The sequence below is a fragment of the Tricharina praecox genome, assembly GCF_024521635.1.
Source record: "Tricharina praecox strain CBS 144465 chromosome Unknown BZA05scaffold_11, whole genome shotgun sequence".
Taxonomy (NCBI): Eukaryota; Fungi; Ascomycota; class Pezizomycetes; order Pezizales; family Pyronemataceae; genus Tricharina; species Tricharina praecox.
The window spans coordinates 1,154,016-1,181,727 of NW_026250413.1; the positions used below are offsets into that span (position 1 = coordinate 1,154,016).

Here is a 27,712-nt window from a genome sequence, read left to right on the forward strand (position 1 = left end):
CGTGTATCGACTCCATTGGGGAGTCGTGTAGTCGTATTCAGCCCCGAGAATCATCTTTGTGACTGTTGCGCTAAGCGTAACTGCGGCCTACAGAGGAGTTCCCGGAGGCAAATTTGGTTGGTAGGTGATCATTAAGGCTGTTAAGGGTGGCTATTTCATTCAGTAGGAGTCGGCGGAGAGCCACAGAAATCTGGGTCGCGGATTCCGATGGTAATTTCCTAGCTATTTCCTAGCAATTTCTCAACTAGCCCGACGCAGCTCTCCGATTCGGCCGAAGTTGTCAATTGAATCCCATCAATACTATCCGTCAAGAATGCGATAAAGCATGTCTTGCGCAAAACCCTCGGTCAAGCAACGTCTTCAACATCAGTAGTTGATCTTTGATCTAGTGGTTTAGGCCATGCAATCGGCGGGGGGAGTGAAGGGAAAGTTGCGGGTTCAACCCGGATAAAAGACGTTTGCACTCGGCTCTTGGGGGCTTCCAAGCCAACCAACGGGGGCAGTGACGTTTTTTGGTTTTGGTTTTGGCATGACGGAGGGAGCACTGGTTAGTTAAATATCACTCGGTTTTATCACGTGACACGCCTTTCGCTGCCGGCCGGAGGCGAGAGTCTAATTCCTATCAAACGCCCGCCGAACCGGCTTCGCCCATATGAAAATTGCAGCCTGTGCGCTACGCAGATTTACAAGCAGCCTGTAGAAGCCTGAATTACTACTGCAAATGCGTTGCACTTTTTGCTAATAGCCAGTTTAAATGCAGACTGGCATTACTTGAACGCGGCTTGCCGTATTCTTTGTAACCTATCGCCTATGTACTCATCTGGTGGTCGGTATTACCACCCGTTCTAAGCCCCTCCTGTTGATGTTTGCGCCCCGTGAAAGCGATAGGCGGATGACATCCTCACGAGTCACGACCGGCGGCAGCAGCGGCGTAATTAAGCGACCATTGTATTCACCAGCGAGTCCACTACCATGGCCTTGATACCAGGTCTTCCGGGCAATCATCAATCGGCATACCGGTAATCAGGTACATCCGAGATATTGAGCTCTGTGACCGCGCTCAGGCTTTCCCGGTGCAGTAGTTGTGCGGCGTATTCAAGGGGGGTGGGGGGTGAAGCCGGAACATCGGCTTCCCCCCTCGTGACCTAAGATCAATCGATTTTTTATCATCGCGCACACACCCGCGGTCTTTCGGGCGGTCTTCCGTGTCACCGCAGTAGCCTGCGCACGAATTAACGAGAAGCGAACGCCCCCACGCTTGCTAAGTGCTACTATAGAAAGCCGCGTTGATCCGTTTAATTGGCGCCGCACCACCAACGACCGCGCACAACACAAGTAAGCCTGGCCTTCTGCAGATTTCGGGAGAAGGACTCATTCTAACTATTGCTACCTTCCAGATATCAAGCTTCCACTCTTTGTCCACGCCATATCGGGTTCGTAAGGTTTCGAGGTTTTTGGGGAATCTGAGGCTGCGTCTGGATAAGGCTAGCCCCGTTCTGTTCCGCTTTCACCTCTCGCCGATTGTTGCTCTGTTGGAAACTGCACGGCGTACGTTCCAGAGTGACTCTACAAGTAGGTACAGAAGCGCTATAGCTTTAGCGTGTGAAGGAGGTAGGTAGGTATATATGTAGCCAAAGCACGCCCACACCGCTCAAATTACCTCTGGCTATCTAGAAACCACGCTATGTATCCCCAGAACTAATTACCAATCGAGAGGAGTGGGGGTAGCGGCTGCCGGCCGCTGGAATATAGTTGAGGGCCGTGCAAGGGCGAAGGGCAGGGAATATGGAAAGTGCATAGGTAAGTAAGTACTCTAAGTACTTCCTATGTGGAATCGCTGGAACCGAGTCATGACGTTACATAGCATCAATCACGCTATTATCTGGATCGGCAAGTGGGAGCTATGCATTCAGCGGGAAGTTATGTCTTTTCTTCACTGCAGGATGCTTTGGATTGACCAGTGAAGTGTACATAAAACCAAAAAATAAAACAAAATAAATAAATAAAGAAACTTGTATGGGGTTTAAGTGAATTAAATCCAAGCTCAGAAAAAGTCCTCATCGCCATCATCATCAACAGCACAATCCTCCTCCGTCTCCAAGCTCAGAAAAAGTCCTCATCGCCATCATCATCAACAGCACAATCCTCCTCCGTCTCCAAGCTCGTATCCCGTCCATTGAGTACTTCGTTTGATTCCGACTCGCTCTCGAATGCGATAGGAGTGTGTTCGTCCCACTATTTTGTCATTAGCCGTAAGTTCACGTTCGTCGGAATTCCTGCAGCAGATTGAGAGTACTAACGATGTCTAAGAGTGCGCCAAGGAAAAGTTTCGGAAGCTAGACGATGTCAGTGCCAACTGTATGGAATCTTAAATCAATCACATTGAGGGCGGACGGTGGTTCTTTACCTCACGATATTCCATTTATCGGCTGGCTCTTGCATCTTGTCGAGGCTTCCGCTGGCTGATGAAAGCTGGCGTTAACGATTGATAGCCGAAACGATGCCGTTCTAATCATATGGAAACGGGAGGGAACGTACGCATGCAATCGATATATTCGCCCAGTTCCTTATCGTCGTCGAGATTTTTGAGGAGCTCTATTGCTTTCGTATCTGTCCCGATCATAGCGAATTGGTACGCCACAGCTATACTCATCGACGACAGTGGTCAGTCAGCACGTCAGGGTGATCGAGGACGAAGCTTGCGGCTAACCTTGCGGTCCTTTGGGGCCATATTTTCCCCGTAGCTCCAGCGCCTTTTCCTTCATGACTTTGCGCAGAAGCCACTGTGGTTCGCCTTCGATCTGTAAGACCGTGCGCGACGGCATCAGCAGAGCCGTACCGACCACAGAGTTGTTAAGGAGAGGGTTAGTCTACCTCGCCGTCTGTCAGGATGATCACTAGCAGCAGCCTCTTCATTTCGCCCACGACGGCGTGGTTTCTCAGAACCTTGTCGCGTAATTCCGTTCCGATTTTCGTCAAACCTCGGAACTCGTTTTGGCGACGATTTCATCGACCTTTGTCGGTCCGACCTCTCTGAACGACAAGTTGGAGTTCAAAAACTTGACGGGGACTATCCTGCCGATCTGAGCGACCAGTCTGTACACCGAAGCGATGGACTTGAGAGTTTTCTTGAGCGTCTCAATCTGCTCGCCGTTGTCTTCAATCCGCATGCTGATAATATTGTCTGCAAAGCATCAGATAGATCCTGGAAAAAAACGGCATTTCCGCTGCGGCCAAGGGAAAGGCAAACGTACCGACCAACAGGACGACGTCGTACAGGGCCAGCAGCGACAACTGAATCGCAGTTTCCTTCATGCAACCATGTTGCATTATTTTCCCCACCATCTCAGCCGCTTTCACGGACGCCTCGGCGATTTTGGGATCTCCTTCGAGTTTGTCGGGGAAGAAGCGTGCGATTCCACTCTTTTCACCTTTCAAAAGGTCATCCCAACACTGTATGAGCATACCAGGTGTCAGAGGTTTCTGTCCCCCATCGGGCTTTTGCGAAGGCTTCACCGTCCCCGTCGCCGTTGCCGTTGTCTCTCACATCACCTTCGTGATTATTTCCTCCGGTGTGGGCAAAGAGAGAGGCATTTCGAGGCTGTTCGCGTCAAGCGGGAGATGTCGGGGCACTGAATCGTCGGAAACACTCGTTTTTCTAGGGAATGATTGAGAGCAGCTCAGTTATAACAAGAGACGGTCCACCGACCGCGCGGAGTTCCTCCTCCGGAAAATGAAGTGTTGTCGACTTGTAGTTTGAATCCGCGGCCTTCCGTTGGTGAAGTGATTGAATTCGAGGTGCAAGGAGGGAGAAGGAATCCGTCGCCTTGAAACACTTGTCTGTTGTTCTTTGGGTGGGAACTCTGTTGACCCCGCACCAGCTCTGTGAAAAGAGGGGGTCTGGTGCTGCACATGCTCGGTGACGAACCAAAGGGTGCTCTCGATCCAATACGCCGGTCGTGGGCACTGCCTTGAATGGAGGTTCTCAATTGAAGTTCGACTAAAAGGGGAAACCTGATTGAGATGCGTAGGCTCAGCAGGCGCAGAGATAATCCACCTCGTATGCATACCGCGCACACCAACCCGAAGGAGGCCCTTGTGCTTCTGGAAGCACAATGCAAGCTAGTAGATTCATCACAGAACTACAGTGTGCCAGTTATATACGTATGTGGTGGATACAGAGGTTCATAGGCAAATTCCTACCTGCTCCCTGTTGACACTCAGTGGCTGACCTTTCACACAGAACAAAACCGAAGAGCTTTCCCAAGCGGTCGAAGACCTAATTTTGGCCCAAAAGAAGCAGATGGGGGAGCTCAACGCGGAGTTGGCATCCCAGGGCAAGATGATGTCAATTTTCACCTACGTCACTTTGCTTTTCCTTCCACTTTCATTTATGGCCGAGGTTTGTAGGCAGAACCTTTCCATTGGTTCATAGTAGTATCCACGCCACTGACCTCGGCACCTATTATTTTGCTTTACCATTTGCGCAACTGAAGGATATGGACGTGAAGATATTCTGGCTCATCACCGGCATTGTCACGGTCCTAATTGGATTCGTGGCTGGATACAGCGTCTTGTTGAGCCGATACTAGTTCCGCGAGCTGGTGCGGGCTATTGAAGATATGCGTCGGCCGATGACCAGGCAAGATACGATTGCACTGCACCTCTATTCCAAGGGGCTTCCGAGGTACACGATCAGGGCGGTCGGCCGGGACGGCCAGGTTACTCCCTCCGCCTGCAACTATCTCAAGTGACCGGCCCTTGCGAAAGGAGTCCCAACAGAGTGGCACGTCGGCATCGAAAGCAACGCGCATCCCAAAAGTGCCGGTATATTTCGCTACGACCATGCTAGGGGCGTCCTTCTCCTCGATTACATCGACCCGTACGGATACATGTACTACGCCCATGTCGAGTGGGATTACCCCGAGGATGCGAATCGACTCGTGTGGAAGAAAACGCGGCTCCCGGCGGAAAAGGCCAGATACCGATACCAGACCCGCTTCGAAGTTACGAGTACGGACGAAAAAACGGAAAATCCACGCCTGCCGAAAAGGAAAAGGGAGTTTCTGGTCTGGAGGACGGCTTTAGCCCACAAGACGTGGCAAAGTCAACCACGGTGGGATATAGACCACGACAATACGGGAACCATGGAGACTTTCGAAATCTATGCCGGGGTCATGTCGATAGAAGACAGATCGAAAAGCCCGGCGGCACTCATTGCGGTGACCACATCATTACAACCGCGGTTATCCACGAATGTGCTGGGAGAAGACGAGCCGAAAAGCCCAGTGGCTCAGCCACCACCAAGTGCAGCGATGACAAAGATAGCAGCACGGCTATCCGGGATGGTTGAAGGCATCCAATGGAGGCGACGAATGCACGAACTGAAATTTCCGATAACACATGATCCAGCGAGTGCTGACGCACGAGAATACTTCAAATTGGAGTTACTGTCGGTGCGTGGGGGTTAAGGCAGCAAGTACATAACTATCTACCTAGTAGGGCTCAGGCAAGATCCTATTTCGTGTCGGAAAGGGTGCATCATTCGGCGATGGATGGCACCAAGAACCAACATAGGAAGGATGGCAGAGGTGAACCGTCAGGGATAACGCGTAACTAATGATATGCCATCAGCCTGGAGGGTGTTTGGAGGCGATATGGAAGGGGAATGTGTATCTGACTCAGACTGAGGGGGGGGAAATTGTTGGAACGTTTCCTTGACCAATGGGTTTTTTTCCTGAGTAATCAATGACGTTGTCTTGTTGATTCTTTACTTGTGCTTTGTCTTTTCGAACGTTCGTGTTTCATTCATTCCATCATACCTCTCCCGCTCTAGTTGTTTCTCCTTCCTGCTACGGCTTGGCTAACACTACGTGTGGGTCGGGCTTTTTCCTGCGCAATATTTTCCTTCAGTTTCATATGCTTTTCATAGCGATGGTGGAGGTTGAGCGACGTTATTTCGGGAGGGACGAGTTGTAAAAGGAGGGGGTTCGGAGGGGCACCGGACACGCTTCCTGTGTCGCTTTCTGGCGCATTGGTTTGGCACGTCTTGTCTATTTTCTTTTGCATCATACACCGATCGCGTGCGACCCATCCAGATCATGGCAGTACAGCCGCGGGGGCAGACGAGTGAGAAACGACCGCAGTACAGTGAGGGGTGGTGAGGTGTGCTGACTCTGCGGTAACCCGACGACGTGACTTCTTCCCCCCGACATGATTCCGCGGAGACCACCCGAATGGTTCGCTAGCCTGATCCTGCGGCCGGAAAGTTCTGGAAACTTTCACATGTCTGAGTTTGGGTGCACCGCAGTTTTTGTCAACGTCTTGGCACCAGCCATGCAGGTGTCGCTCAGAGTGTTATGGTCTGGTCGATCACAGATGACCGCATGTGAGCGCTGCGGTTGGTGTCACCGGCTCACGTGGGTACTGACCGCCGGCGGTGGCAGTCACTTGTTTCACTCGTCTGGAATGCCAAAGAACACTTGCTAGTTGTTTCCAGCTTCTCTCGAGTCTCGGCCATGACAAATTATTTTGGTACAGTGAGCGGTACATACCGGCATGTACCTACCATAATTGAGGCTCAGAGGAGCGCCCGGTTGAGCCTCGAAGATCGTGTACCTTGTATGGACGTGTTCCCCACAAGCGGAAATCGAAACTGTAGGCAACGATGTGTGCCGATTACGTTTTATTCGAAGTCTATGTAATTGTATGCAACAAGCTCGAGGACTAAAACCTTCGGCTCCTGCCGCTAAGTTAAAAAGGCTCACGTGCTAAAGTAGTTAAACCTCAACCTTATCCCAGCCGTAGCTTCGCCACAATATCTCCTGCGTGGCTTGGGGCGCCGTGGCTGTGCGGCCCGGCGGCTAGCGCACTGCCCTGGAGTAGGCATATGCATGCTAGTCCGGCGATGGCCGGGCCCAGACGCGCCAATAAATGCAGACTTCATACTCTACATGCATAAGTTGTTCGACAGCTGAATGCAGGACGGCTCATTGCCATCACGCCAGGTGTGATGGCGGTTCTGTATCTCCACGGGGACGCGTTCCAATTGACGAGGAGAATGGAAATCCGTGAGCGATGTGTGTGATGGCGAACAGGGAATATGGCTGGGACGGGGAGCGGAAACCTGGGCGTCGAGATATTGCCTACGGTACCGGTATGTACTTACCTAGGTCCACTACGTTGGGAATAAAGTGCTTATCTAGTATTTACCTACATATTTAAGAAAGAGATTATTGCCGCGCAGACTTCCAGAGTATCTTCGTAGACTACCGTATGAGGAGGAATCATATCGGAACACAATCTACAGTCAATCACACGCGTGTTGGCAATGACCACAACGCTTGTGGCTGCAGATCGAGCGTGGTCAGCCCAGATCTGATGGATCGCTAACGCAATGGCTTCGGTCCGTAGCGCCACGGAGGTCAGTGGACAATCAGTCGAAACTGACGACGATGACGAAGAGCCACCGGGCCACCCATGTTGAAGTTCAATTGTGATTGACCTGATCCGTCATTGGTCAATGAAGTTATTTCACTGAGGAAGCAGAAGAAGGAAGGAAGGCTTCATCGGACGCCCCTTCGAATCACACCTTCACCCGACAACGTTCATCTGATATTTAGCCGGGGAGAATCGTGCCGTTGCAATCGGCAAGGGCGGCTGACGGCCAGCTTATACTATTAAGCTTGAGGGAACTGGATAAAAGCGTGCCAGGACGACAGGCCGCGAGTTCAGATGCCGGCGATGAATAGCGACTCCAAGTGATGGATAGAGACAAGTAGACACCTGTGCGAGACAAGCTTTTAGCTCATGATTTGTTTTGACGCTGCGTCACTGAAGATACATATCGTGCCGATTCGGTGTGCGAACCCGAAACAATCCATGATTTGCCACTTTGCGGCTGTGATGCGATGCGGGCACTGGGAGTCTGGGAGTAACGTCGCTTAGTACGCACGGTCTGGGTGTTGCTGTGGGGTAGATAAGTGGTTAGCGTTCGTTTCCCTGTTGGTGCCGACACCCTACACCGCCCGTGCGTAGACCATGTCCCTGCCCGTGCGTTCGCTAAGCCACTGCCCATGCGGCCCATCCAGTCAGGGAACCATCGCGAGCGACCAGCCCCGCTTCACCATCCACACTCCACGCTTCCACCTCAATGGAAACGATACTGGTATTGTCCCTTCCGCTTTCGCTCTGTGTTTTCGAGCTCACCGTCTTCAGCTCGGAACACACCACTCAATTCGCTCGCTGCGCCCGCCGCGGGCTCTGAATATTCTTTGACGCCGTAAGCCACACCCCCCCTAATCGTCTCCGCGGGCAACCCGTTCCTCGCATACGTACTTACTTGCCCGAATTACCTATGCACTTCCGCGGCACACTTACCTCTCTCGGCGTCAGATTACATCCGTCTCTGCGTGCAATTGCCACTCACTGTTTCGGGGATGCCGTTGCCGGAGCCGTTTCGGGAAACGCTACTTGACGAATACCTTCCCACGGAGGCGACGACTCCCACTGCTTGGTCGCACGCGGTACACACGCACTTGGCATGGGTGGCCGAGGGCAGGGAATCTTCTGCATCGCTGGGCCTCGATTCATCGAACGTCACGATGTATACAAATAGTATCCCCAGTTATAGGGGAGCGAACAACAGAGCTTCCACGTGCTATGCAGCCAGGAGACACCCATCTTGGGCGAGCACCCATTCTCCCACTGCACGATGAAGTAGTGCACAGCGATGCTGCTGCAGAGGAAACTGCTGTATGCCCCTGCCTCCAGAGTATTCACCCCCCTGGGGGGCAGAGGAAGGGATGATGTGAGCTCATGAATGCACGGCCTGGCTCGTCCGGTGGTGGTGGTGGTAGTTATTATGTGGACAAGCAGAGGATCTAAGAAGCATGTACAATCCACAGCAAACCGCAGTCGGTCCCAAGGGGGACCTCCGTAAGGCCGAGGCTCCCACAACGAGTTCCCGAGCTGCTTTACGTTGAAATGATCTTCAATATGCTGACGTGTGTTCATTTCAGCTACAGAAGACGTTCGCCCTTGATACGCTGTTTGCTTAGCTCCACTCATGGCTCAGCCTGACACTCCGTGCAACTCGGTTTGCTTCGAACATCTGCGCAATCTGTCATACCGACGCTTCGCCCAGGACAACGCACCTGTCGGTGTGCAAGTGACGAACAGGAGGGCGTTGCCTTCCTGCCGTGAAGGATACGTGTTAAGAAGCATTGGAGAAGAAGAAGCAATGACTGCTGGCAATACGTACTGCATACCTCCGGCGCCGTTTGCAAGCTCGGCAGGAGGATGATATTGTCACCGCAGTATAGGTTCCGGGAGTCTTTCACGCACTCTAAGCTCGGATGGGGCTGTCGATCGGTGGGCTCTCCCGTGAGGCTTACTTCAGAGGTTGATATTCTTTCTCCAACGATTGGTGGCCGGTATTTACGTACGTCTACGTTTTAAGATACACCACACTCTTCCCAACACCCTTGGATGCGCTGCGACGACTGGGGGAGTATTATGACGGGGGTCCTCTTTGTGAAAGATGAGGAGGAGGACGAGGGGGCGGTAGAGGCGCCGAGAGGATAGATGAACCGGAGAGGTTGGACTTTTGACGTGCCTAACGGTCCACTTCCCTTCTACGTGGTATTCCGACTATGTATCTCGGCTGGGAGACGTTCTTTTAGGACATCGCAAACACCCAACGCAACGTATATCTCTAATTTCGATATCACCTATAACACAGACAACTGATCGCGCAGCTTCGTTTCTTGGTGTGGTCGCTTTGTAGCCGGTGGTGAAGTTCGGACGAAGAAGGCAGTTTGATGGGCCACGTTGGTGGTAGAGGCCGAGTGGGAGAAGATGTCAGTTGAGTCTAGTAGAACAATGGGTGTGAAAATTTGAAGCACAAGCTGGGTGATTTTGGTTCGCCATTGCCGTAACAATGAATTCTATTTCCAAGAGCCACACACTGGCATCGATCCTATCACATCGCGTAATGTGAGGGCGCGAACATTTGGCCAACTCAGTAGTTCCAGGCCTTGTTCCGAAGAGCCTGAGGTGTGGATGACCGTAGTACATACCGACTGAACCCGGCTGTGAGCCTCGACCACAAAATGAATCCATGGGCGCACATCTACCTGCGTCTACCAATGCGTTTTTAGTCTGTTTGCAGGAAAAAACTCAGGCGCATATCTACGAGGCTGGAGATCCTCTCCTGTTGTCCTCGCCCTTACCGCCCTGCCCCGCTAACACGTAGTTCGCATGGTCTGCGGTTGCCGTGTGGGTGGGTTGGCCAGGTTGGCCAGGTTCATCTGAGGTCTCGCCTTCAGACTCACGGCGAGGCTGCATCGAAACCCCGCGGAGACAGGACAAAGGAGGTATAGTCTTGCGTTGGAGGTTGGGCGGCGAGGCTAATTCATTGAGTGACAACACGCAGCAGCAGAGCTTTGACAGCCTCCAATACAGCTCGATGAGTGTTTAAAAAGGAACGCGGCTGGAAAATTCGCAAGTATTCACAATCAATCTAACACGCAACGATGTCGGCCCATTCATCAATCGTCTCTTACTTTGAGCAAAACGTTGAGTTCACCTACGCGGCGAGGCCGCGTGCGAACGGCACGGATGCGGATCCAGACACAACCATCCTCTTTCCGAAGGACACGCTCGAATGTTCCATCTCCAAAGATTCCTACCGTGGTTCTACATACGTGGAGGATAGAGAGAGATCTTCAATTTATTCCGCATGCAGCTTATCTAAACACGTGGATGAGGTATGTAGCAAGGAACTCCTACCATCGGCACAAGAGCGAGCTTCGGCAGCTGACCTCCCATGCAGAAAAAAACAGCCGAGCAGCATACCGTCGCGGCCGGGGCTGGGGCCGTCGGGCTAAATTTCGCGCGCGAGCTGATCCGCGCTATGCGCCGACCAATGACCGGACCGGACACTACCACGCAGCGCCTGTATCTCGGCAGCCTCCGGCAGTGCCGGATCCAGGCGATCCAGACGACACCCGATCCGGCAGGCTCGATCCCCGACCCGCGAGAAGTATTTCTCGCGGGGCCGTCCGAGTTCGTCAGCGGAGTCCCCACCGATGACCGGCCCTTCTTCGAGCGACTTCGGAATCCCGAAAATGGCAGTATATTCCGCTACGACGACGCCCGCGGCCTGCTACTCCTCGACCACATTGACCCCTGCGGGTACTTGTACTACGCGTGCATCCCGCACGGCCATCGCACGCACACGGACCGGCTGCAGTGGAAGCACACACGGCTGCCGACCGAGACGACCAAGCGCCACCAGGCCCGCTTCGACGTCGCGAGGATCGATGAAATCCCCCCCGGTCCGCACTCGGCGCGGGTGAATCGCGAGTACCTAGTGTGCAGGACCGCCTCGGAGCGGAAGGAATCGCGAACACTGCCCCGCTGGATTGTAGATCGAGAGGATACCGGTACTGGACTCGTTCGGGCATACTTCGTCATTCACGCGGTGGATGGACATGTCTCGGTAGAAAGAATCCCGGCAGCCACGGATGCGACGGCGCTGCCGGGTGTACCGCCGGAGACACCAGTTGGCTCGGCATTATTCAGATTGCAGCTGCTTGCGGTATGTTGAGCTGAGGAAGGGGACGGGGACTTTTGGCCGTCAGGGATATGTGATTCACGTGGGAGGGATGAGGGACTGTGGGATTTGGCTGTTGGTGATGGGTGGATGGAATGGGCTGGCACCAGGAGGAGGAGGAGGAAGTGCGGTGGAGCGGGGAACTTTGAAGCAAGTGGATTTGGCGCATGGAAGCGCATCTGGGGGAATATGGGATCGGTGACGGAAGGTTGGGCTGCGATGGGTGGTCTTGACGAAAATCCGCGTGGCTCGAACAGCGAAGGCGAAAGGTGAGAGGCGAAATGTCGGTAGGGAGAGGTAGCATATGCCTCCGCCCAGTGGGGACTTTTTTTTTGCTAGAGGCGTTCGTCTCGATGCCCCGATTGGTTTTGTCTTTCCTTCCCTTTGTCTAGGCTAGGGTGTGTTCGTTTGTTTGAATTTACTGTCTGTATACCTTACTGCGCGGTTTTCCTGATTGTTTTCTTGGAGTTTATATACTGTTTGACGGAAATCTTGGAGGTTCGGCGACACCACACAGGGCGGGGCAGGGGGGCGGGGGATGCTAATTTTATTTTCTCTGTTCCGATTCCATCAAGGAAGCTGTATTGACCAGCGCCCTTGAGCATTATTATTTCTTTTTTCTTGTCTTATATACCTCTTTTCTTGGCCGGTTGTGCTTAGGAGATGCATTGGGTTATGGGAATGTGTTTGTTGGAGTATAGGAATGATTCACTGCGCTTATCAGAGTATTTTTATGGAAAGAAACTATCAATCTATTTCAATTCCCACAAGATGAATAATACGCAGAAATGTCATAATCTCACGAACTTCCGCGTACCGCGTCACTTCCGCGGACTGAACTATGAACGATCACTCGCTATGTCGAGAAACTTGCGTTATCCGTTCTCACGGAGGTGGCGAGCGGGGCCTCTATCCGAGGCTCCCCCGAGCCTTCCTGTATATATGCCTTTCCTTCCGTCGTGTCTGATATACTGTACACTATCTCGCGATACCACTTTTCTTGACAAGAAAGCTGTTCACATCTGCGAGTGAGATATCATGCAACGCTGGTTAGTGGTGGCACATATCGATCACACGGTCCCTGTCCTACACCCACAAGGATCTGCAATTTTCGGGAGTCGAATGGCTGGTGGGAGGAAGCAGGAGGTAAGGAAAGAATGGGCGGTGATATTTTCTTGGTGCGATTTGATTTGTTGTTTGCTGGCAGCGGCGCCACATCGTGCTAGATGGTAACGGGGTCCTAACCCCCGGCCGGCCAGAGTGGGCAGGAAAGGAATGTGACGGTTCGCCATAGTCAAGATAGGCTGCATACGAAATAAAACAGAAAGATCTCTCTCACTCTCTCGGGAGTCGAATAGTTTCTAGGAACGACGGATGGGGGGAAGAAGGCTCCGCTAGACCTGGAGGAGGAGGATAAGGAGGAGGCAATCATCGCATCTGGGGCAGAGCAAGAGTGCCTAGCAGGGTACTGGGTCTGCGGACGATCGAGGAAGTCGGAGAGGAGGATATGCAGTGATAGGTTGTGGAGCGGAAGCGGAAGACGGTGGAGAGGGGCGAGGGGGCAGTAGGAAACGGAGTTCGTGAGTTCGCCATAGTCTAGATAGGCTGCATGCGAAATAAAACATGAGATCTCTCTCTCTATAACAACCAGCAGTTCTAACCTACGACAAACACGCGCCGAATGGTCCGAGGCGGATGGACAGGGGAAGTGAGGCGCCGCATCGGACTGGTCGGCACCGGGGCTTTCACCTTGACTGGCCAGGGCGTGCAGGAGACGGAGGTCGTGGGTTCGCCATATTCTAGGTAGGCTGCATGCGAAATAAAACAGGAAGATCTCTCTCTTCGGGAGTCGAAGAGCTTTCTCTCTACCTGGCGTAAACGACAGGAGAACAATCACGAAGGACGGCACGGTTTTTTACTTTTAAATGTTTTTTCTGGATTTCTATTAAAAAAAAAAAAGATGACAGATATTACACCCTTCCATAGTCTCCTCGTCCCACCATTAAAAACCTGGATCCGCCGGTTACCAGGAAAAGGTATGGACTCGACCGCAACTACACTCGAGTCTAGAAAGTACTCGAGGCAGAGGGGAAGGGGGGGAAAGGAATTATCGAGGAAGCAAGCAGAAAGCAACGCAGAAAGCAACGCAGAAAGCAACGCAGAAAGCAACGCAGAAAGCAACGCAGAAAGCAACGCAGAAACACAGGAAATCGAGAACCTACCTTACAAGGAGGCCATATAGACCTCCTCCAGCCGCTGCCTGACCTCTTGCAGCCACACACGCCCCTCTTCCAGCGTTGCCAGCATGTACACCTCCGCCTGGTGTCGCAGTTTCTCCAGCTGCTGCCATCGCTGCTCGCAGAGCCGGATGAAATTCACCCCGCCCAAACGAAGCAACTCAGGCTGCTGCTGAGCCTGCCAGACCAGCCTCTGGTACGTCTCCAGCAGGCTGGCCTCACTCTGTGTGCTGGCCACAGCTAGTACCTCTGACAGGTAGTCGTATTGAAAAGAGACAATACGCTCGTACTCACGCTCATGGAGCTGGTACTCCTGCAGAAGTTGCTGCCGCAGCGTCATTAGAGGGGCGCTGCTGGCTTCCGGCTGCTGCTGCGACTGCCGCTGCAGTTCTTCGTACCGTCGCAGCGCTTGGACCTGCCGCTCCTCGTAGATCCTCAGACCCGTCGCGAACTGCTGCTGCTGCTCGAACTGCTGCTGCTGCTCGCACTGCTGCTGCTGCTCGGTCTGGGCAACGATCGTCGGAGGCGCGGACAAGATCACTAGCCCCGGTACCGGCGACTGTTCCCTCTGAGATTCAGCCTTCGGCGGCTGTGGCTGGACGGGGGCAGAGGCTGGCCCGGAAGCAGAAGTAATCGGCGCAAATTGCACCGGAGTCTCAGCTTGGGCTTGCACCAAAGCCGAGACCTGGGCTGGAGCCTGGGCTTGGGCTTGCGCCTGAGCCTGGGCCAGAGCTTCGGCCTTCGCTTGCGCGATAGCCTCAGCTTTTGCCCGCTTCTTTGCTAGAAGCCGGGCCTTCTTCTGCTCCGCCTGGGCTCTGGCTTGCGCCTGAGCCAGAACGTCGGCATTTGCTTTCGCAATTGCCTCAGTTGTGGCGTTTGCCAGCCTCTGCTCGTTCGCATCACGGGCAGGTTCCCGTGCTTTGGCATCCGCTTCCGCTTGTGCTTGGGCCGAAGCCCTCACCTTCGCATCCGCTTCCGCCTGGGCTCGATCACGAGCCTCAGCTTCCGCCTGCGCCTGCTTCTGACGGGCCACCTCCTCAGCCTGTGCGCGAGCACGAGCCTCAGTGGCCGCCTGAGCCTTGGCTGCCGCCTCTTTCTGGAAGTCCATTTCACGGGCCCATGCCCGAGCCTTGGCCTCTGCTTTTGCTTGGGTTTGGGCCACAGCCCTCGCCCGCGCTTCCGCTTCACGGGCCCGCGCCAGAGCCTGCGCTTCCGCTTCGGCTTGGGCCTGAGCAAAAGCCCGAGCCCGCGCCTCCGCTTCCGCCTGTGCCCTAGCACGATTGGCCTCAATTTCCGCCATTGCCTGACGCTGGAGCTCAGCATCACGGGCCCGCGCCTGAGCCTGGGCCTCCGTTTCCACCAGGACTTGGCCAAAAGGCCCCGCCCTCGCATCCGCTTCCGCCTGCTGACTAGCACGAGCCTCAGCATCCGCCCTGCCCATGATCTCCGCTTCCGCGAAGTTTCTTGGCCTGGGCCTTGGATTGATCTCCCAAGTCAGAATCTGCCGGAAGGCTCCGAGGACTTTCGTCTTCGTCGGCTTTGATAGATCCGTCCGCGTATCGGCCATCTTCTTCATCTGCCGAATCTCATCTGCTAGCCGTGCAACAGCCACAGTGTTCCCCTTCTTCCAGCAATCTTGGGCGGCCACCACGAGCTCTTCAGCCCGCTTGACCAGGCCCCTGTCGCGTAACTCGGTCAAGGCCGCGGGATATGGGGCAGGGGCAGGGGCAGGGGCAGGGGGAGGGGGAGGGGGAGGGGGAGGTGGGGCAAACCCAGAGACCGGCCGACGCGAACTATCAGCGTGCGGCAACTTAGCACCGTCTGGATCCTCGGTCGCCCGTCTCTTCGACCCGGTGCTAGCACCAGGGTGGACGGCGTGACCGGGTCCAGGAACGGACGCAGGTGCTGCTGGGGGGGCAGGAGGGGGAGGGGGAGGGGGAGGGGGTTGACTCCCCGTCCGGGACGTCCACTTTGCGGGTGGAGCCCCTTCAGGTTCGTCGATCGCAGTTCTTTTGACCATGGTGGGGATGGGGAAAATGTAGGTGTGGAAAAGTGAAGATTGTAGATGGTGGTTATGGGGGGAAAGTGGTCAAAAGGGTGTGCGATGTAGAAAAAAAGAAGAAGAGAGGAGGGGTGGGGATGGGTTCTTTTATACTTGGATGCGCTATCGGCAAAAACCTGTTTTCGACCTCAACAGTCAACTAGCCGTTGCAGCCCTTCATGTTCTGTCACTCGCCCTCGAAAAAAAATATTTCGCCGACAGTCAGATGACTGAGGCCGCGTCGGGCAAGATCTCCATACCCTAGACAGGCAGTAAACAATACACCAATCTTCACTCTGATGGCAGCAATATTCTCCTGCTATTTGCGGACAGTATCATGATCTTTTTTAGCTTTTTTAAATTATGAATTCTTTATAACTCATATTGATCATGGCAGTATACACGCACCGTTGGTGTTTTGTCTCTGCTATCAAAATCGACCCCGCTTAGTTCGCAGCAGCTCTCTGCACGCATCCTTCACCCCCTCTCTCTGTATCCCGCGCTTGCCCTGGCCTTTACTGAAACTCTGGAGACCATACCAAGCAAAGAATGCAAGTAAAAAACCCCACGTATCATGATTACCAGAAGCTGAAAATCCGATAATCCTGTCATAATCTCACGAACTTCCGTGTACCGCGTCACTTCCGCGGACTGGGCCATGAACGATCACTCGCCATGTCGAGATACTTGCGTTATCCGTTCTCACGGAGGTGGCGAGAGGACCTCTATCCGAGGCACCCCCGAGCCTTTCTGTACATATGCCTTTCGCTCTGTCGTGTATGATACACTGTACACTATCTCACGATACCACTTTTCTTGACAAATCCGAGAAGTATTTGCACGAGTGATTGGCCATGACACGCATCACTTTAAAGTTTCACCGAAAACGCCGCAAAGCACACATCGTCTCGCTCAAAGCAGGCGCCAGCGGCCGGCCCGGATTGAGCCGCTCCAAAGTGTTCGTGACTTTGCTGACAAGCAGCGGCATCTCATGCGGCGGTTTTAGAACGGAACGGAAGTTGGAACTGCTATTGGCGGATCGAACGGTCCGTCGTGGAGGTTACGAACTTACAAGTTACGAGCATTGGGATGATCAGGAGAACAAAAAGACGTCCGGGAGAAGGATGCGTTCTTCGGAACGGAGTCCGGCCGGCTATGCCAACGCGCGGTGGGATAGGCTGGTAATGCGTGACCAGGGAATATTACAGTAGCACTACCTATATCGTTCGCGAGCTGATCTTCTGGTGCAGTTCCCAATCGATCTTACTATTACTACTACATACAAGGTTCCTAGGCGTAGATGCCGCCGCGACAGCTGGGCGTATGTACGAGCGTGACGGAACGACGTGTGGTTATCGATCTTGCCTCGTTCTTCGGAGCGGGGTCGAGCAGCCGTGCCTCGTGCCACGGCGAAACCAGAATTCCTGGTAAGGTTGGACCATGTGGTGCAGTCCTACTTCTCTACATGTCACTTGCAAGATGCATCCAGCGCCCCAGTCCGTACCAGAAAACAAACAATGATTCTTTTGCAGAAAACGCCATATTAATGAGACTATGAACATCTGCACACTCGATTGCTTCCTTCCTTCCCATCCGTTTACGTCGCCACCGGCCAGCCAGTGCTCCAGCTGAGCACATTCCAGCCGAAAGTCTTCTGGCCATCTGCGTATCCAACGTTCGTATTGACTGTAGTATCACACATATCAGCAACCGCCTACTTTCGCTATGGTGGGGGAGGGGGGTGGAGGGTGGGGGGGGGACGAACCGTAGTGGTAGTAGAGAACAGCGCCGAGCTTGGGATCAGCGTAAACACCCTGTCCGCCGGGCCCGTAGACGTTTCCACTCGAAGCGAGAACGGTGGTTCCTCCAGTGGTCTTGCACGAGCGGCCGGAGGCGTCAACGTACGGGCCGCCGACAGCAGTGGAGCGGCAGACGTTGATGCGGTACTCCTCGCCCTGGGCGGGGCGGGACGAGTCGAAGCCGCAGCAGACGCCGGAGCTGAAGAAGAGGTAGTAGTAGCTGCCGCGGGCGTAGACGAAGCCACCCTCGACGGCGTGGCCGCCGGTGCTGTTGTATGCGACCTGGTAAGAGGTGGAGCCGGAACGGACTTTGGTCGGCGGGTCGGCCATCGCTACTTGGTACAGATCGTTCCACCAGCTGCCGAATGTCATGTAGTATCCGTCGGAAGTGCTCACGAGGTTGCCGTCGATGGCGTTGTAGGCACTGCCGGCCTTGGAGGAAATACCAGTGGCGCCGAGATCCTCCCAGGTGCCGACGTCCATGGTGGTTGAGCGGGCAACACCGATGGCGGAGACTTGGCTGCCGAACTGTGGAGGGAGTGTGAGTGGTGACCGATGATACGGGGAGTAGAGCTACATACGGTGCTGACGGAGTAGTATAGGTAGTAGTAGCCGCTGATGGGGCCGTAAATATCGGGAGCCCAGAGGTCTGTAGTCCTTAGTAACGGTTTTTCGATCGATATCTAGAGGATCAGGACTGGAAAAACATACCATCCGAACCGGCGATGCCGATCTTGGAACCGGCCGTGATGGCAGCACCCTTCAAAGTCCAAGGTCCCTGAAGGGAGGACGAGGTGGCAATGTTGATCTTGCCGGCGGTGCTGAAGCGGAAGTAGGTGCCGTCGCTGACACGGCGCATGATTGCAGGGTCATGGGAGTATCCCTGGCAAGTACCAGTGCAGGTACCAGGACTCACGGCGGCGACGAGGCCAGTGATGGAAAGGAGTGTCGTGACGACGAAAGAGAGTAACTTCATCTTGGCGATTACTGGGTGGTACTGGTGTGTACTAGTGGTGGTGGTGATGGCGGAGTAGGTAGTGGCGGAAAGAAGCAGTCATCGGTGAGGACATGGAGACAGTCTTATATACGGAGGCAATATAACAGTGGCAAAGCAGCGGACATCGGGGTTTGTCCGAGTCAGTGTAAGGCTGTTTCACCCACAGACTCGGTGGCGTGCCCCCAGAAACGCGTTCCTGGAATCTACATAGCATCGAGGCCGGCCATTCTGTAACCTCCGGGTCAGTAACATGCATTAGGTGCATGGCGGTGTCATATGGGGGACGGGGGAGGGGGGCTAGAAGCTACAATCATCCGGCCTACATAGCCTACGATTAGCCAGCGTGCAGGAGGAAAAGCAACCTCGGAATGAGATCGCGCGCGGGGTGCAGATGCGCATATGCACCCCAGACATAACTAGAGAAGAGTGGAGTTTGACGTAGCCCGAGCAAAGCGCCAATGTTGGCATTTAGCCGCGTAGATTGGGATCTGGACTGTGTGACCGAAGGCCGTGCAGTGGGTACCAGTAGCGAAGATACATATGCTCCTGCGTACAGTTGGCAGCTTGGATATCGTCAATTCTGGGGCTTGAGCAAAGTACACATGTGCATGATGCAACATATGGATCAAAGAAGACAGTGGCTGCTCAAATGTTTGCTGCCACTGCATGTCCGATAGGTGTCTGCAGTACAGTAGGCGTTTCTCTCTTACTCTTCTCCGATCCGTGCGGTGTGGTGAAGGAAGAAAGTTTACATATCCAGGTAGGAGGTATGTATCCCCGATCTCTGCATACGGCCCCACGGTCATCCGTCTGTCATTCGCAGGGGCGGATATGGAGAGGGTGTTTATCCCAGACCGCGCGCCCGCCTAGCAGTAACCATACAAAACATGACCCCTGCCACGCAGGTACACACTCTATACTACAGACCCCTACTGCAACGGTACTGCCAACCTGATAACCTGACAACCTGTCGGCTACATGGACAACCCCGCTTCCCGGTCATCCCGAAAACCCTTTTATTTCCCCCCCGTACGTCTGATCGTACCAGCCTGACATCGGCACCATTCCCACCGAGATGGGTCAATGCGGCGGATGCGCGGAAACTTTTTCCTCGTCGCCGAGTCCGGCAGCCCTAGACGACGACGACTTGTGGGTGGCTTATTGTACTCTACTGTACGCATATAGTACATACTGGTAGGTATGCCGGCTCATTTTTGGAGGCTCGGAAGAATGGCGCGCGAGCTGCAAAATGTCGTCGCGGATGTACTCCGGAGGCAAGGTTATCGATCACGGGGGCGCGGGATTGGGGGTACGGTAAACGAGCCTGGCTTGGAAGTTATGTAAGTCCATTATGGATCCGAATGTGCTGCGGAACGAGCTCGACAGTCGGGTAATGAGTGCACGCCATCAGGCTATGGCTGCGGTGATGGCATGTAACACGTACATAAATACGCCTCTCCGTCTCCAGAAGGCTTTCTTTTCGTGGTCACTTCTAGCGCGACCGGACACGATCGCATGCGGAAGCCGGTTGCTATTTACACGGACAATTCTTTTCGTTAATCACAACACCACGCGGGGGTCTGACGAGAATTACTCCACTCATGTAGGTACCAGTGTGAAAGCGCTTACTTCCTTATTATCCAGTGGTGGTCAGAGCTGGGGTAAATTCCTAGGGCCGACCCAAACCTACGGTGAATTGCAGCTAGACACCTGACCCAACGAAACGAAATCTGGCAGGGCCAGGAGGATCCACTGGATCGTTCCGAGTCCAAGATCCGGCGCCGATATAGAGTGGAGTGGATTGTGTTATGGAAGCATCTGTTCAGTCTACATATGACTAGTCGGCATACCGAGTGAGATCAGATAAGATTCTGTCAAGTTTCATTGCCACCACATCGGATAGTATTGGGATCGGATCCGATTGCACAGGATTCAAATAAGAAGCTAATCCACTTTGATTGGATCAGATACACTGTGGCTGGATCAGGTGGTTCGGAATGCAACAAGAGTAGTTGGCACGGACTGGCAATTCAGGCACGCCAATTCCTTTCCGATTAGAGCAACAATCCGCACAAGCGCGAATGGCGGCAACATACTGACTCTCCCTAGTCCTGTCTGCAGTCCCGATAACGGCTCCGACGCAGCAACTCCGCCTTTCCCGATCTTCCGCCTAATTACGCAATACCTATGGTGTGTTTTTATCTTATTTTATGGAAGCAGTATTTGAAGATGGGCCGACAATGACAGGATTTTTATTGCAAGAGTGGTCTGTGCCTCATTCCATCGCCTCTTCCCAGCCGGTCCGGGAATTCGCCGACATCCCGGACCCGGTGCGTGCGTAGTTATCCGGATCCATGTCCTCGCTCGGGTTGGCCCAGCCATCCGCGATCCTGTTCCCGAGGGGAGGCCTCAGTCCACCGGCTGATTCCAGCTTTCGCAACCTCTCTATATCTCCCCACCCAGTCAGTATTGCGTATGTACGTCTGCAGTAGCTAGGACCGGGTTCATCGTGCCCTCCCCGTTCGGTGGATCGCTACCCGCATGACGACAACGGTGATGACGCCCGCCAAACTCTCGTCAACGGCTTTCCCGGTCTCTTGAAGGTGCGCACAATGCCGGATGTGCGGCCATATGCAGTGGCCCACTTCCAGGCGGATGCAGTACACTCATATGACATTCCTTTCCGGCACAGGATTTCCCGCACTTCTATCCACGGAGTATGCGATATCTTCAACCTCAGCTCGGGAACTATCGGTCCACTGACTACCTGTCGGCGACGAGAGGGAGAGACTGACGTCTAAAATTTTCTCTCTTGGAGTGCACGCCGACGTTTATTCCACTCTACCCTCTCGCATTAAACAACCCGATAGGCAGTCACGGTTTATCACTCTGCTTGGTATTTTTACTATCGGTGGAGTTCGACATCCTACGTATTCTTCGCACTCGGTGCCGGACGGACATCTTCACCTCTTTGACGTCAAACACGTCCCAACGCCGTTCAGGACAATGCGTTTACAGGCTGGGAAGCGCATCTCAACCGTCCGAGATGGCCTGAAATCAGTAGTTACCCCTATTACCGCAATCGAACCGTCGGGACAAATCTGCTCACAACCGGTAGAGCCGTCCGACTGCATTCTTCACGTGACCTGCCATACCTCCAGGTCGTAATCCCTCGACGGAAACGAGCCGCGCAATTCTACGCGCACGTGAGGTGACCTAGGTAGGAACCACAGCAGTCAATGACGTTGTTGGAAGTAGAATTGTAGCGCCGGCACGATCCTGTAGCTCTTTTAAAGGCATGTGAGTGTTTCAAGGGGAAAAAGGGCTCCCGAGTTGTCGCCCGGCCTGGGTGGAGCGGGCTGGAATCGTGCGCATTACGTTCGATGTCATTGTGATTGCGGCCGCTGTTGTCTCGCACCAGGCTTATTCCTGTCGTAAATTACTAGCACCGAGGGACGAGGTGCCAGTAACAACTTCAGTCATAAGTCTGGATTAAGTCCTTGCCCCAAAAAACTTTTTTTCGCGACACATCAAAAATGTTTTTCATGACAACCAAAAACAAAAATAACATCCGTCACGTGACCGCCCATCATCGACCCCATAATAGCGAATTCAGCAAAGATGCCTTGGAGCGAATCCAGTACAGAGCCCTGGGAGCGAATGTAGTGGAGAGGCCATGGCAGGGAAAGCAGTAGGGGCCCTGGGAGCGAATGAAGTAGAGAGGCTATGGCAACGAATCCAGTACCGAGCCATGGCAGCGAGTCCGGTCAAGCGCTCTGGGAATGAATCCAGTAGAAAGATCTGGCAGCGAATCCAGCAGAGAGGCCTTGGGAGCGAATCCAGTACAGAACCCTTGCAGCGAATCCAGCAGAGATGCCTTGCAGTGAATCCAGTACAGAGGCAGAGAGGCCTTGGAGCGAATACAGTACAGCGCCATGGGGGCGAATGCAGTAGACAGGCCATGGCAGCGAATCCAGTACAGAGCCATGGCAGCGAATCCAGTACAGAGCTATGAGAGCGAATGCTGTAGAGCAGCTGGGAGCAAACTCAGCAGAGAGGCCATGGCAGCGAATCCAGCAGAGAGGCCATGGCCAGGAATGCAGTACAGAGCCCCGGGAGCGAATGCCATGGTGAGCTCTGGGAGCGAGTGCAGTGATGCAGCCCTGGGAGCTAATGCAGTGGTAAGGCCCTAGGAGCGACTCCAGGACTGAGCCGGGGGAGAGAAACCAGTACAGAGTAATGGTAGCGAATCCACCTGAGAGGACTGGGGATTCTTGGCAAGCATCTGTAGGTGATTACAACGCCTGCCGACTATTGCCTGTTTCGCCGCGGAAAGTATGATAAATGTTTGGTAGCGTGGCCCATGAGTGTATACAGTCCACAGCCTGCCGGCGATCACAGTTTTGCCACGCCAAATGACAACCGCGTTGTTGCGGAAGGAACGTCAGTGGCACAAGTTTCTTTGGTACCCAAATATCATTGCCAGCGACTCCATGTGTCTTAATCCATCATGGCTAGCGAACGGCGAAGGTTCGTTGTTACCTGGGCCTCACGACGGCATCCGCCCCCAAGGCGTCAGTAGTGGATTCACCGCTAGGACTCTCTAATGGATGCGCTTTAACGCCTCTCTGCTGGATTCGCTCCCGGCTGCCACCCTATTTTGTTAATGTGAGATGTGAAAATATTGATAGTATGGAAATGACAGTGTGTTATATGGACAGTGAAAACTTGGGTGCTGATGAAACTCGGCTCTTGTTGCGGAATGCACATCTTGGTTCTGCAATCGTCCCTCACTCACAGCGCTCCACTGCCTATCACTCGGCCACCTGCGACGCCTCAAAGTTTTGATGTGGTGACATGTCACACCCCCATGGACTCTCCTGTAGTCACAGCCACAGGAGTTCGTTCAGAAGGGATCGGAAAACGTCATTAAATAGTCATAGCAGAGAGACAAGTTACGCAGAAGTGAGCAAACGTAATCCAGAGTCTAGATGTAACTGTCACGGCTCGCGACGGCACGTTCCAAGAAGAGTCGGAACAGGGATCGGAAGGCAGCGCCGGGACAGTGCAAGGGGCTGCGCGGGCGGCAATGCAAGAATGAGCCGGAGGGATTGGGGCTGTGTGTTGGTAGCAGGGGTAGCGCGGCAGTGCAGGCTGTGACTCACTGGAGCGGGGTATCGGCGAGGAGAATTTCTCAGGGTCTAACACATGCCCACGGTCATAGTCAGGTTGCGGGAAGAAGTGGAGGATTTCCTATATAAACGGGCCGGCGCCCCTCTGTAATTAGTTCTTCACGCAACAACTTGTTAATTCAATCACTGTTACCTCTGTCCTTGCCTCGGCTGCCGTCTGCGCCGTAGTCCTTGTCCCTGTCTCTGTTCTCAGTTGCCGTCCGCACTGAGCCCTGCCTCACCTTGTCCTCTGAACCTGTCTTGTCTCTGCCGAACCTAGAACCCGATTCCGAGCCCGACTTCGCTACCTGGAGCCTTGCCCGACCATGCCGTTACACTTTGTTGCGCCGCCCATCTCTCCACCTAGCGAAGAACCATGGCCACCAACACCCCAGCACCAGACCCTCCCCAGCAGGAGGAAGTACCGGTGGCACCCCCCTACTATCGAGAAATTCCCGCCACCGTCTACGAGCAACTCGAGATCATCGTCAACCACGACTCACCCGCCGACAATGCGACACTGTTGGGGTTATATAACCAGTTCCAAATCATAGCCCGCGCAATCACCCAGTCCCCCACAGCAGCACCCACCTGGCGAGTAGACGACCTCGAAGAACAACTTGCCAACTCCCGTCGTATCGCCAACCTTCTCGCCACACTAGAAACCCAACCCCAGGGCCGCGCCGAGCGCGTCCCGGAGCCAGCCATGTTTGATGGCACTCGAGAGAAGCTTGAAGGGTTTGTTGCCCAGCTTCAACTCAAACTGTACAGCGACCCTACCCGTTTCCCGTCCCCAGCACTCACAATGGCCTACACCTTCAACCGTCTCGAAGGCCGTGCCCAGGCCCAGATACTGCCGTACATCCAGAACAACGTGATCAGCTTGACCGGTGCCGATGCCATGGTCACCATCCTCGAAAAGGCCTTCGGCGATCCCGACCCAGCGGCCACCGCACGCGCCGAACTCCACCGTCTCAAGCAAGGGAACAAGGACTTTACGTCTTACTTTGCGGAGTTTCAAAGGCTTGTGTCCAAGCTGAACTGGGACGAGCATGCCAAACTCGATGCACTACGCGAAGGAGTCTCCATTTAGCTCCACCGACAACTGGTGGGCCGCACTCAGGGACTCACCTACAACCAGTTCGTGGCTCTCTGCCAGAGCCTCGACTCCGAGCTACGGGCCCTCCAACTCCGTGAAGGCCGCCGCAACCCCCCGCGACGAAACAACAGCCCGCAACTCCCAGCTCCGCCCAGGAATCCGGCCCATAACAGTACACCACCAACAACCACTGCAACCGGAACAGCCCCAGGGGCTATGGACCTCAGCGCGAACAGTCGCAAGATCTCTGACCAAGAGCGAGCTGCACGTCTCCGCGAGGGACGTTGCCTGTACTGTGGAGGCAGTGGCCACATGGCCCGACACTGCCCCAACAAGAATCGGAACCCTTTCCGTGCCGCAGCTGCACAGCTGACGTTTGAGCAACCCGGAACCCCGACCCCAGACCACCCGTACTACAATTGCAACCAGAATTGTGGCGACAACCAACCGCAGTCGGGAAAAGCCTAGACCAACAACCGCTTGATGGCACTGTTGTTGGTCGTACCCAGGATAAGTCTGTTTCTCCGTTTTCTACTCATTTTCGTTTGTCCAATTTGTCAGTGTCTGGGATGGTAGTGGAGGAATCATCAATGGAAGGGAAACATCTTGTTGTGCTATGTAACCTTTCGTTTGGTGACAAAACCATTGCCACACATACGCTGATCGATTGTGGAGCAACCGGAATCGCCTTTGTAGACAAAGACTTCACCCGCCATCACAACCTACCCCTCGTACCCCTAGAATCCCCGCGCGCCCTTGAGGTCATCGACGGCCGCCCCATCGAGTCCGGCGACATCACACACGTTGCCACCACCACCCTGTCAATCCAAGAGCACCAAGAAGAACTCCCCATGTTCGTCACCAAACTGGGGCACAACCCAATCGTACTCGGAATTCCCTGGATGGACCTACACGACGTGGCCATCCGATTCAGCTCCCGCACCCTCACTTTTGGTTCCCAATATTGCACTGCAAACTGCAATACGGTACCTACAGTAGCTCACTGTATCACCACGAACCCACCAGAACTACCCTACGCTCTCGCACCAAACGTAGCTCTGGAAGAGCCAGCGGTAAGCGCGGGGGCCGGCGACATCATGGCCCGGTGCATTACGTCTCCCCAGATCAAAGAACACCAGCAGGGTGCTAACCGGAGGGAACCCACGGTCATAATCTCAGCCCTCTGAATGAAGCCTTTCCAGCAGATGACAGAAAAGGAGAACCTCACCATCTTCGCCACGACCCTAACGGAGATCAATGAAGCTCTATCTGAAGAAAAACAGAGCCCAACCGCCCACATTCCCCCCGAATACCACGAATTTCTCCACCTCTTCTCTGAAAGGTTGGCGCAGAACCTACCACCCCATCGGCAATACGACCACAAGATCCCACTAAAGGAAGGATTTGTGCCCCCTTACGGACCCCTCGATTCCCTCTCGAAAATCGAGCTGGTCGCACTCAAGGAATGGCTTGACGACAATCTGAGCAAGGGATTCATCCGTGCGTCCTCATCACCAGCGGCATCACCGATCCTGTTTGTCAAAAAATCAGACGGCTCCTTGCGACTGTGTGTGGACTATCGAGGCCTGAACGAAGGAATCATCAAGAACCGCTACCCACTTCCCCTGCTCCAGGAAACTGTAACGGCACGGACGGGCAAGGCTCCAGGTAGCGAAGTCGGGCTGGGGATCGGGTTCTGGGTTCGGTAGAGGCAAGACGGGTTCAGGGGACAAGGTGAGGCAGGACTCAGTGCAGACGGCAACTGAGAACAGAGGCAGGGACAATGTGAGACTGGGACGGGTTTGTGTCGTCGGAGTCTATAGTAAAATCGAGGATAGAATAAAAGTCAGGGATTTCGATAATTCACAACGGAATAATCTTAAGGGTGTTTCTTCGATGGTTTGTTCGGTGCGATGATTGTGTTTTGTTCGGTTGCCCGCTCGGTTCGACTTATAGTCGTCCCGATCCTCAGCACGTGATTCCTCTAGAGTGCGGCCTAACGTAGCTCCGTTGCTTCCTTTGCATCGGAGTTCCGCGGCCTAGCCTTGAGTCGTCGTCAGCTCTCTTCGGATAGTCTTCTCGACTAGGCAGGTGGTAAACACCACGCGCCCAAGATAGATCGGGGTTTCCGAGCAATTATCTCCCTCATGCGCCGGCAGAGTTCTTCGCTCGAAGTTGTCTGCCCCCATCGGTCGATGTTCGATTCTCTCGTCATAACAGTTTTTTCCTGGATCGGAGTTCCTACTGCGGGGCCCTATGATCGGAGATCTCAAAGTCCTCTGGACTGTTATCCCGATCTCCCGCATCTCCGATCACTGTCTAGACTCTGGAATCCGTTTGCTCCCTCCTTCCTATCTTGTCTTTGATCGCTTCTAACTATCCTTTCGGCTCGCAACTCTATTCTAATCACCCGAACTATCTAATCACATCTCTTGCGACCGTCGTGTCCTCCGATACCTATCGGGGTGTCACACCATCTCCCCTTCCACGAGGCTTCGGCCCGAAGCACCCAAGTCCTCGCCTTTATCCTAACTTGATAACTGTGGATGAAGTCCTCCAACCCCTTCATCCTACTACCTGCCCGAGTTCGAGAAAAACCACATGGGAAAAAACTCTTACTCATCTGTGAGCCGGTAGTCCCTCGGCGCATCGGGATTTTTGCGATGAAACTCGCGTAGCTTTTCCCGACCGCCTACTGAGAAGTTGTCGAATGGCTCGTTCGTCCAGTCCCGTCGTTCGGGGTAGTTGAGC

General features: G+C 54.0%; 5 protein-coding genes across 5 annotated transcripts; 2 read left to right on the top strand and 3 right to left on the bottom strand.

Annotated features, from left to right (window-relative positions):
- Positions 1 to 2,103: 2,103 nt before the first annotated feature.
- BZA05DRAFT_452635 (uncharacterized protein) lies at positions 2,104 to 3,912 on the bottom strand (the record flags this gene model as incomplete). The annotated part of the gene is made up of 8 exons (XM_051487472.1): positions 3,553 to 3,912; positions 3,255 to 3,453; positions 2,982 to 3,184; positions 2,711 to 2,870; positions 2,539 to 2,643; positions 2,413 to 2,462; positions 2,301 to 2,336; positions 2,104 to 2,235 (listed from the first exon to the last, which is right to left on the bottom strand). The coding sequence occupies exons 1-8, from the start codon at positions 3,592 to 3,594 to the stop codon at positions 2,104 to 2,106; spliced, it is 927 nt and encodes a 308-aa protein (XP_051339883.1). The 5' UTR covers positions 3,595 to 3,912.
- A 150-nt stretch (positions 3,913 to 4,062) lies between these two features.
- On the top strand, positions 4,063 to 5,471 carry BZA05DRAFT_444923 (uncharacterized protein; the record flags this gene model as incomplete). Its single annotated transcript, XM_051486953.1, has 4 exons — positions 4,063 to 4,164; positions 4,244 to 4,402; positions 4,593 to 4,750; positions 4,823 to 5,471. 4 exons carry the CDS (start codon positions 4,063 to 4,065, stop codon positions 5,469 to 5,471), a joined length of 1,068 nt encoding a protein of 355 aa, XP_051339884.1.
- A 5,064-nt stretch (positions 5,472 to 10,535) lies between these two features.
- Positions 10,536 to 11,611, top strand: BZA05DRAFT_473922 (uncharacterized protein; the record flags this gene model as incomplete). Its single annotated transcript, XM_051488092.1, has 2 exons — positions 10,536 to 10,769; positions 10,835 to 11,611. 2 exons carry the CDS (start codon positions 10,536 to 10,538, stop codon positions 11,609 to 11,611), a joined length of 1,011 nt encoding a protein of 336 aa, XP_051339885.1.
- Positions 11,612 to 13,840: 2,229 nt separating this feature from the next.
- On the bottom strand, positions 13,841 to 15,874 carry BZA05DRAFT_444925 (uncharacterized protein; the record flags this gene model as incomplete). The annotated part of the gene is made up of 1 exon (XM_051486954.1): positions 13,841 to 15,874. The coding sequence occupies one exon, from the start codon at positions 15,872 to 15,874 to the stop codon at positions 13,841 to 13,843; it is 2,034 nt and encodes a 677-aa protein (XP_051339886.1).
- A 1,536-nt stretch (positions 15,875 to 17,410) lies between these two features.
- BZA05DRAFT_473923 (putative arabinan endo-1,5-alpha-L-arabinosidase A) lies at positions 17,411 to 18,721 on the bottom strand. Its single transcript, XM_051488093.1, has 4 exons — positions 18,406 to 18,721; positions 18,276 to 18,343; positions 17,661 to 18,222; positions 17,411 to 17,581 (listed from the first exon to the last, which is right to left on the bottom strand). Exons 1-4 carry the CDS (start codon positions 18,668 to 18,670, stop codon positions 17,493 to 17,495), a joined length of 984 nt encoding a protein of 327 aa, XP_051339887.1. The 5' UTR covers positions 18,671 to 18,721; the 3' UTR covers positions 17,411 to 17,492.
- Positions 18,722 to 27,712: the final 8,991 nt, after the last annotated feature.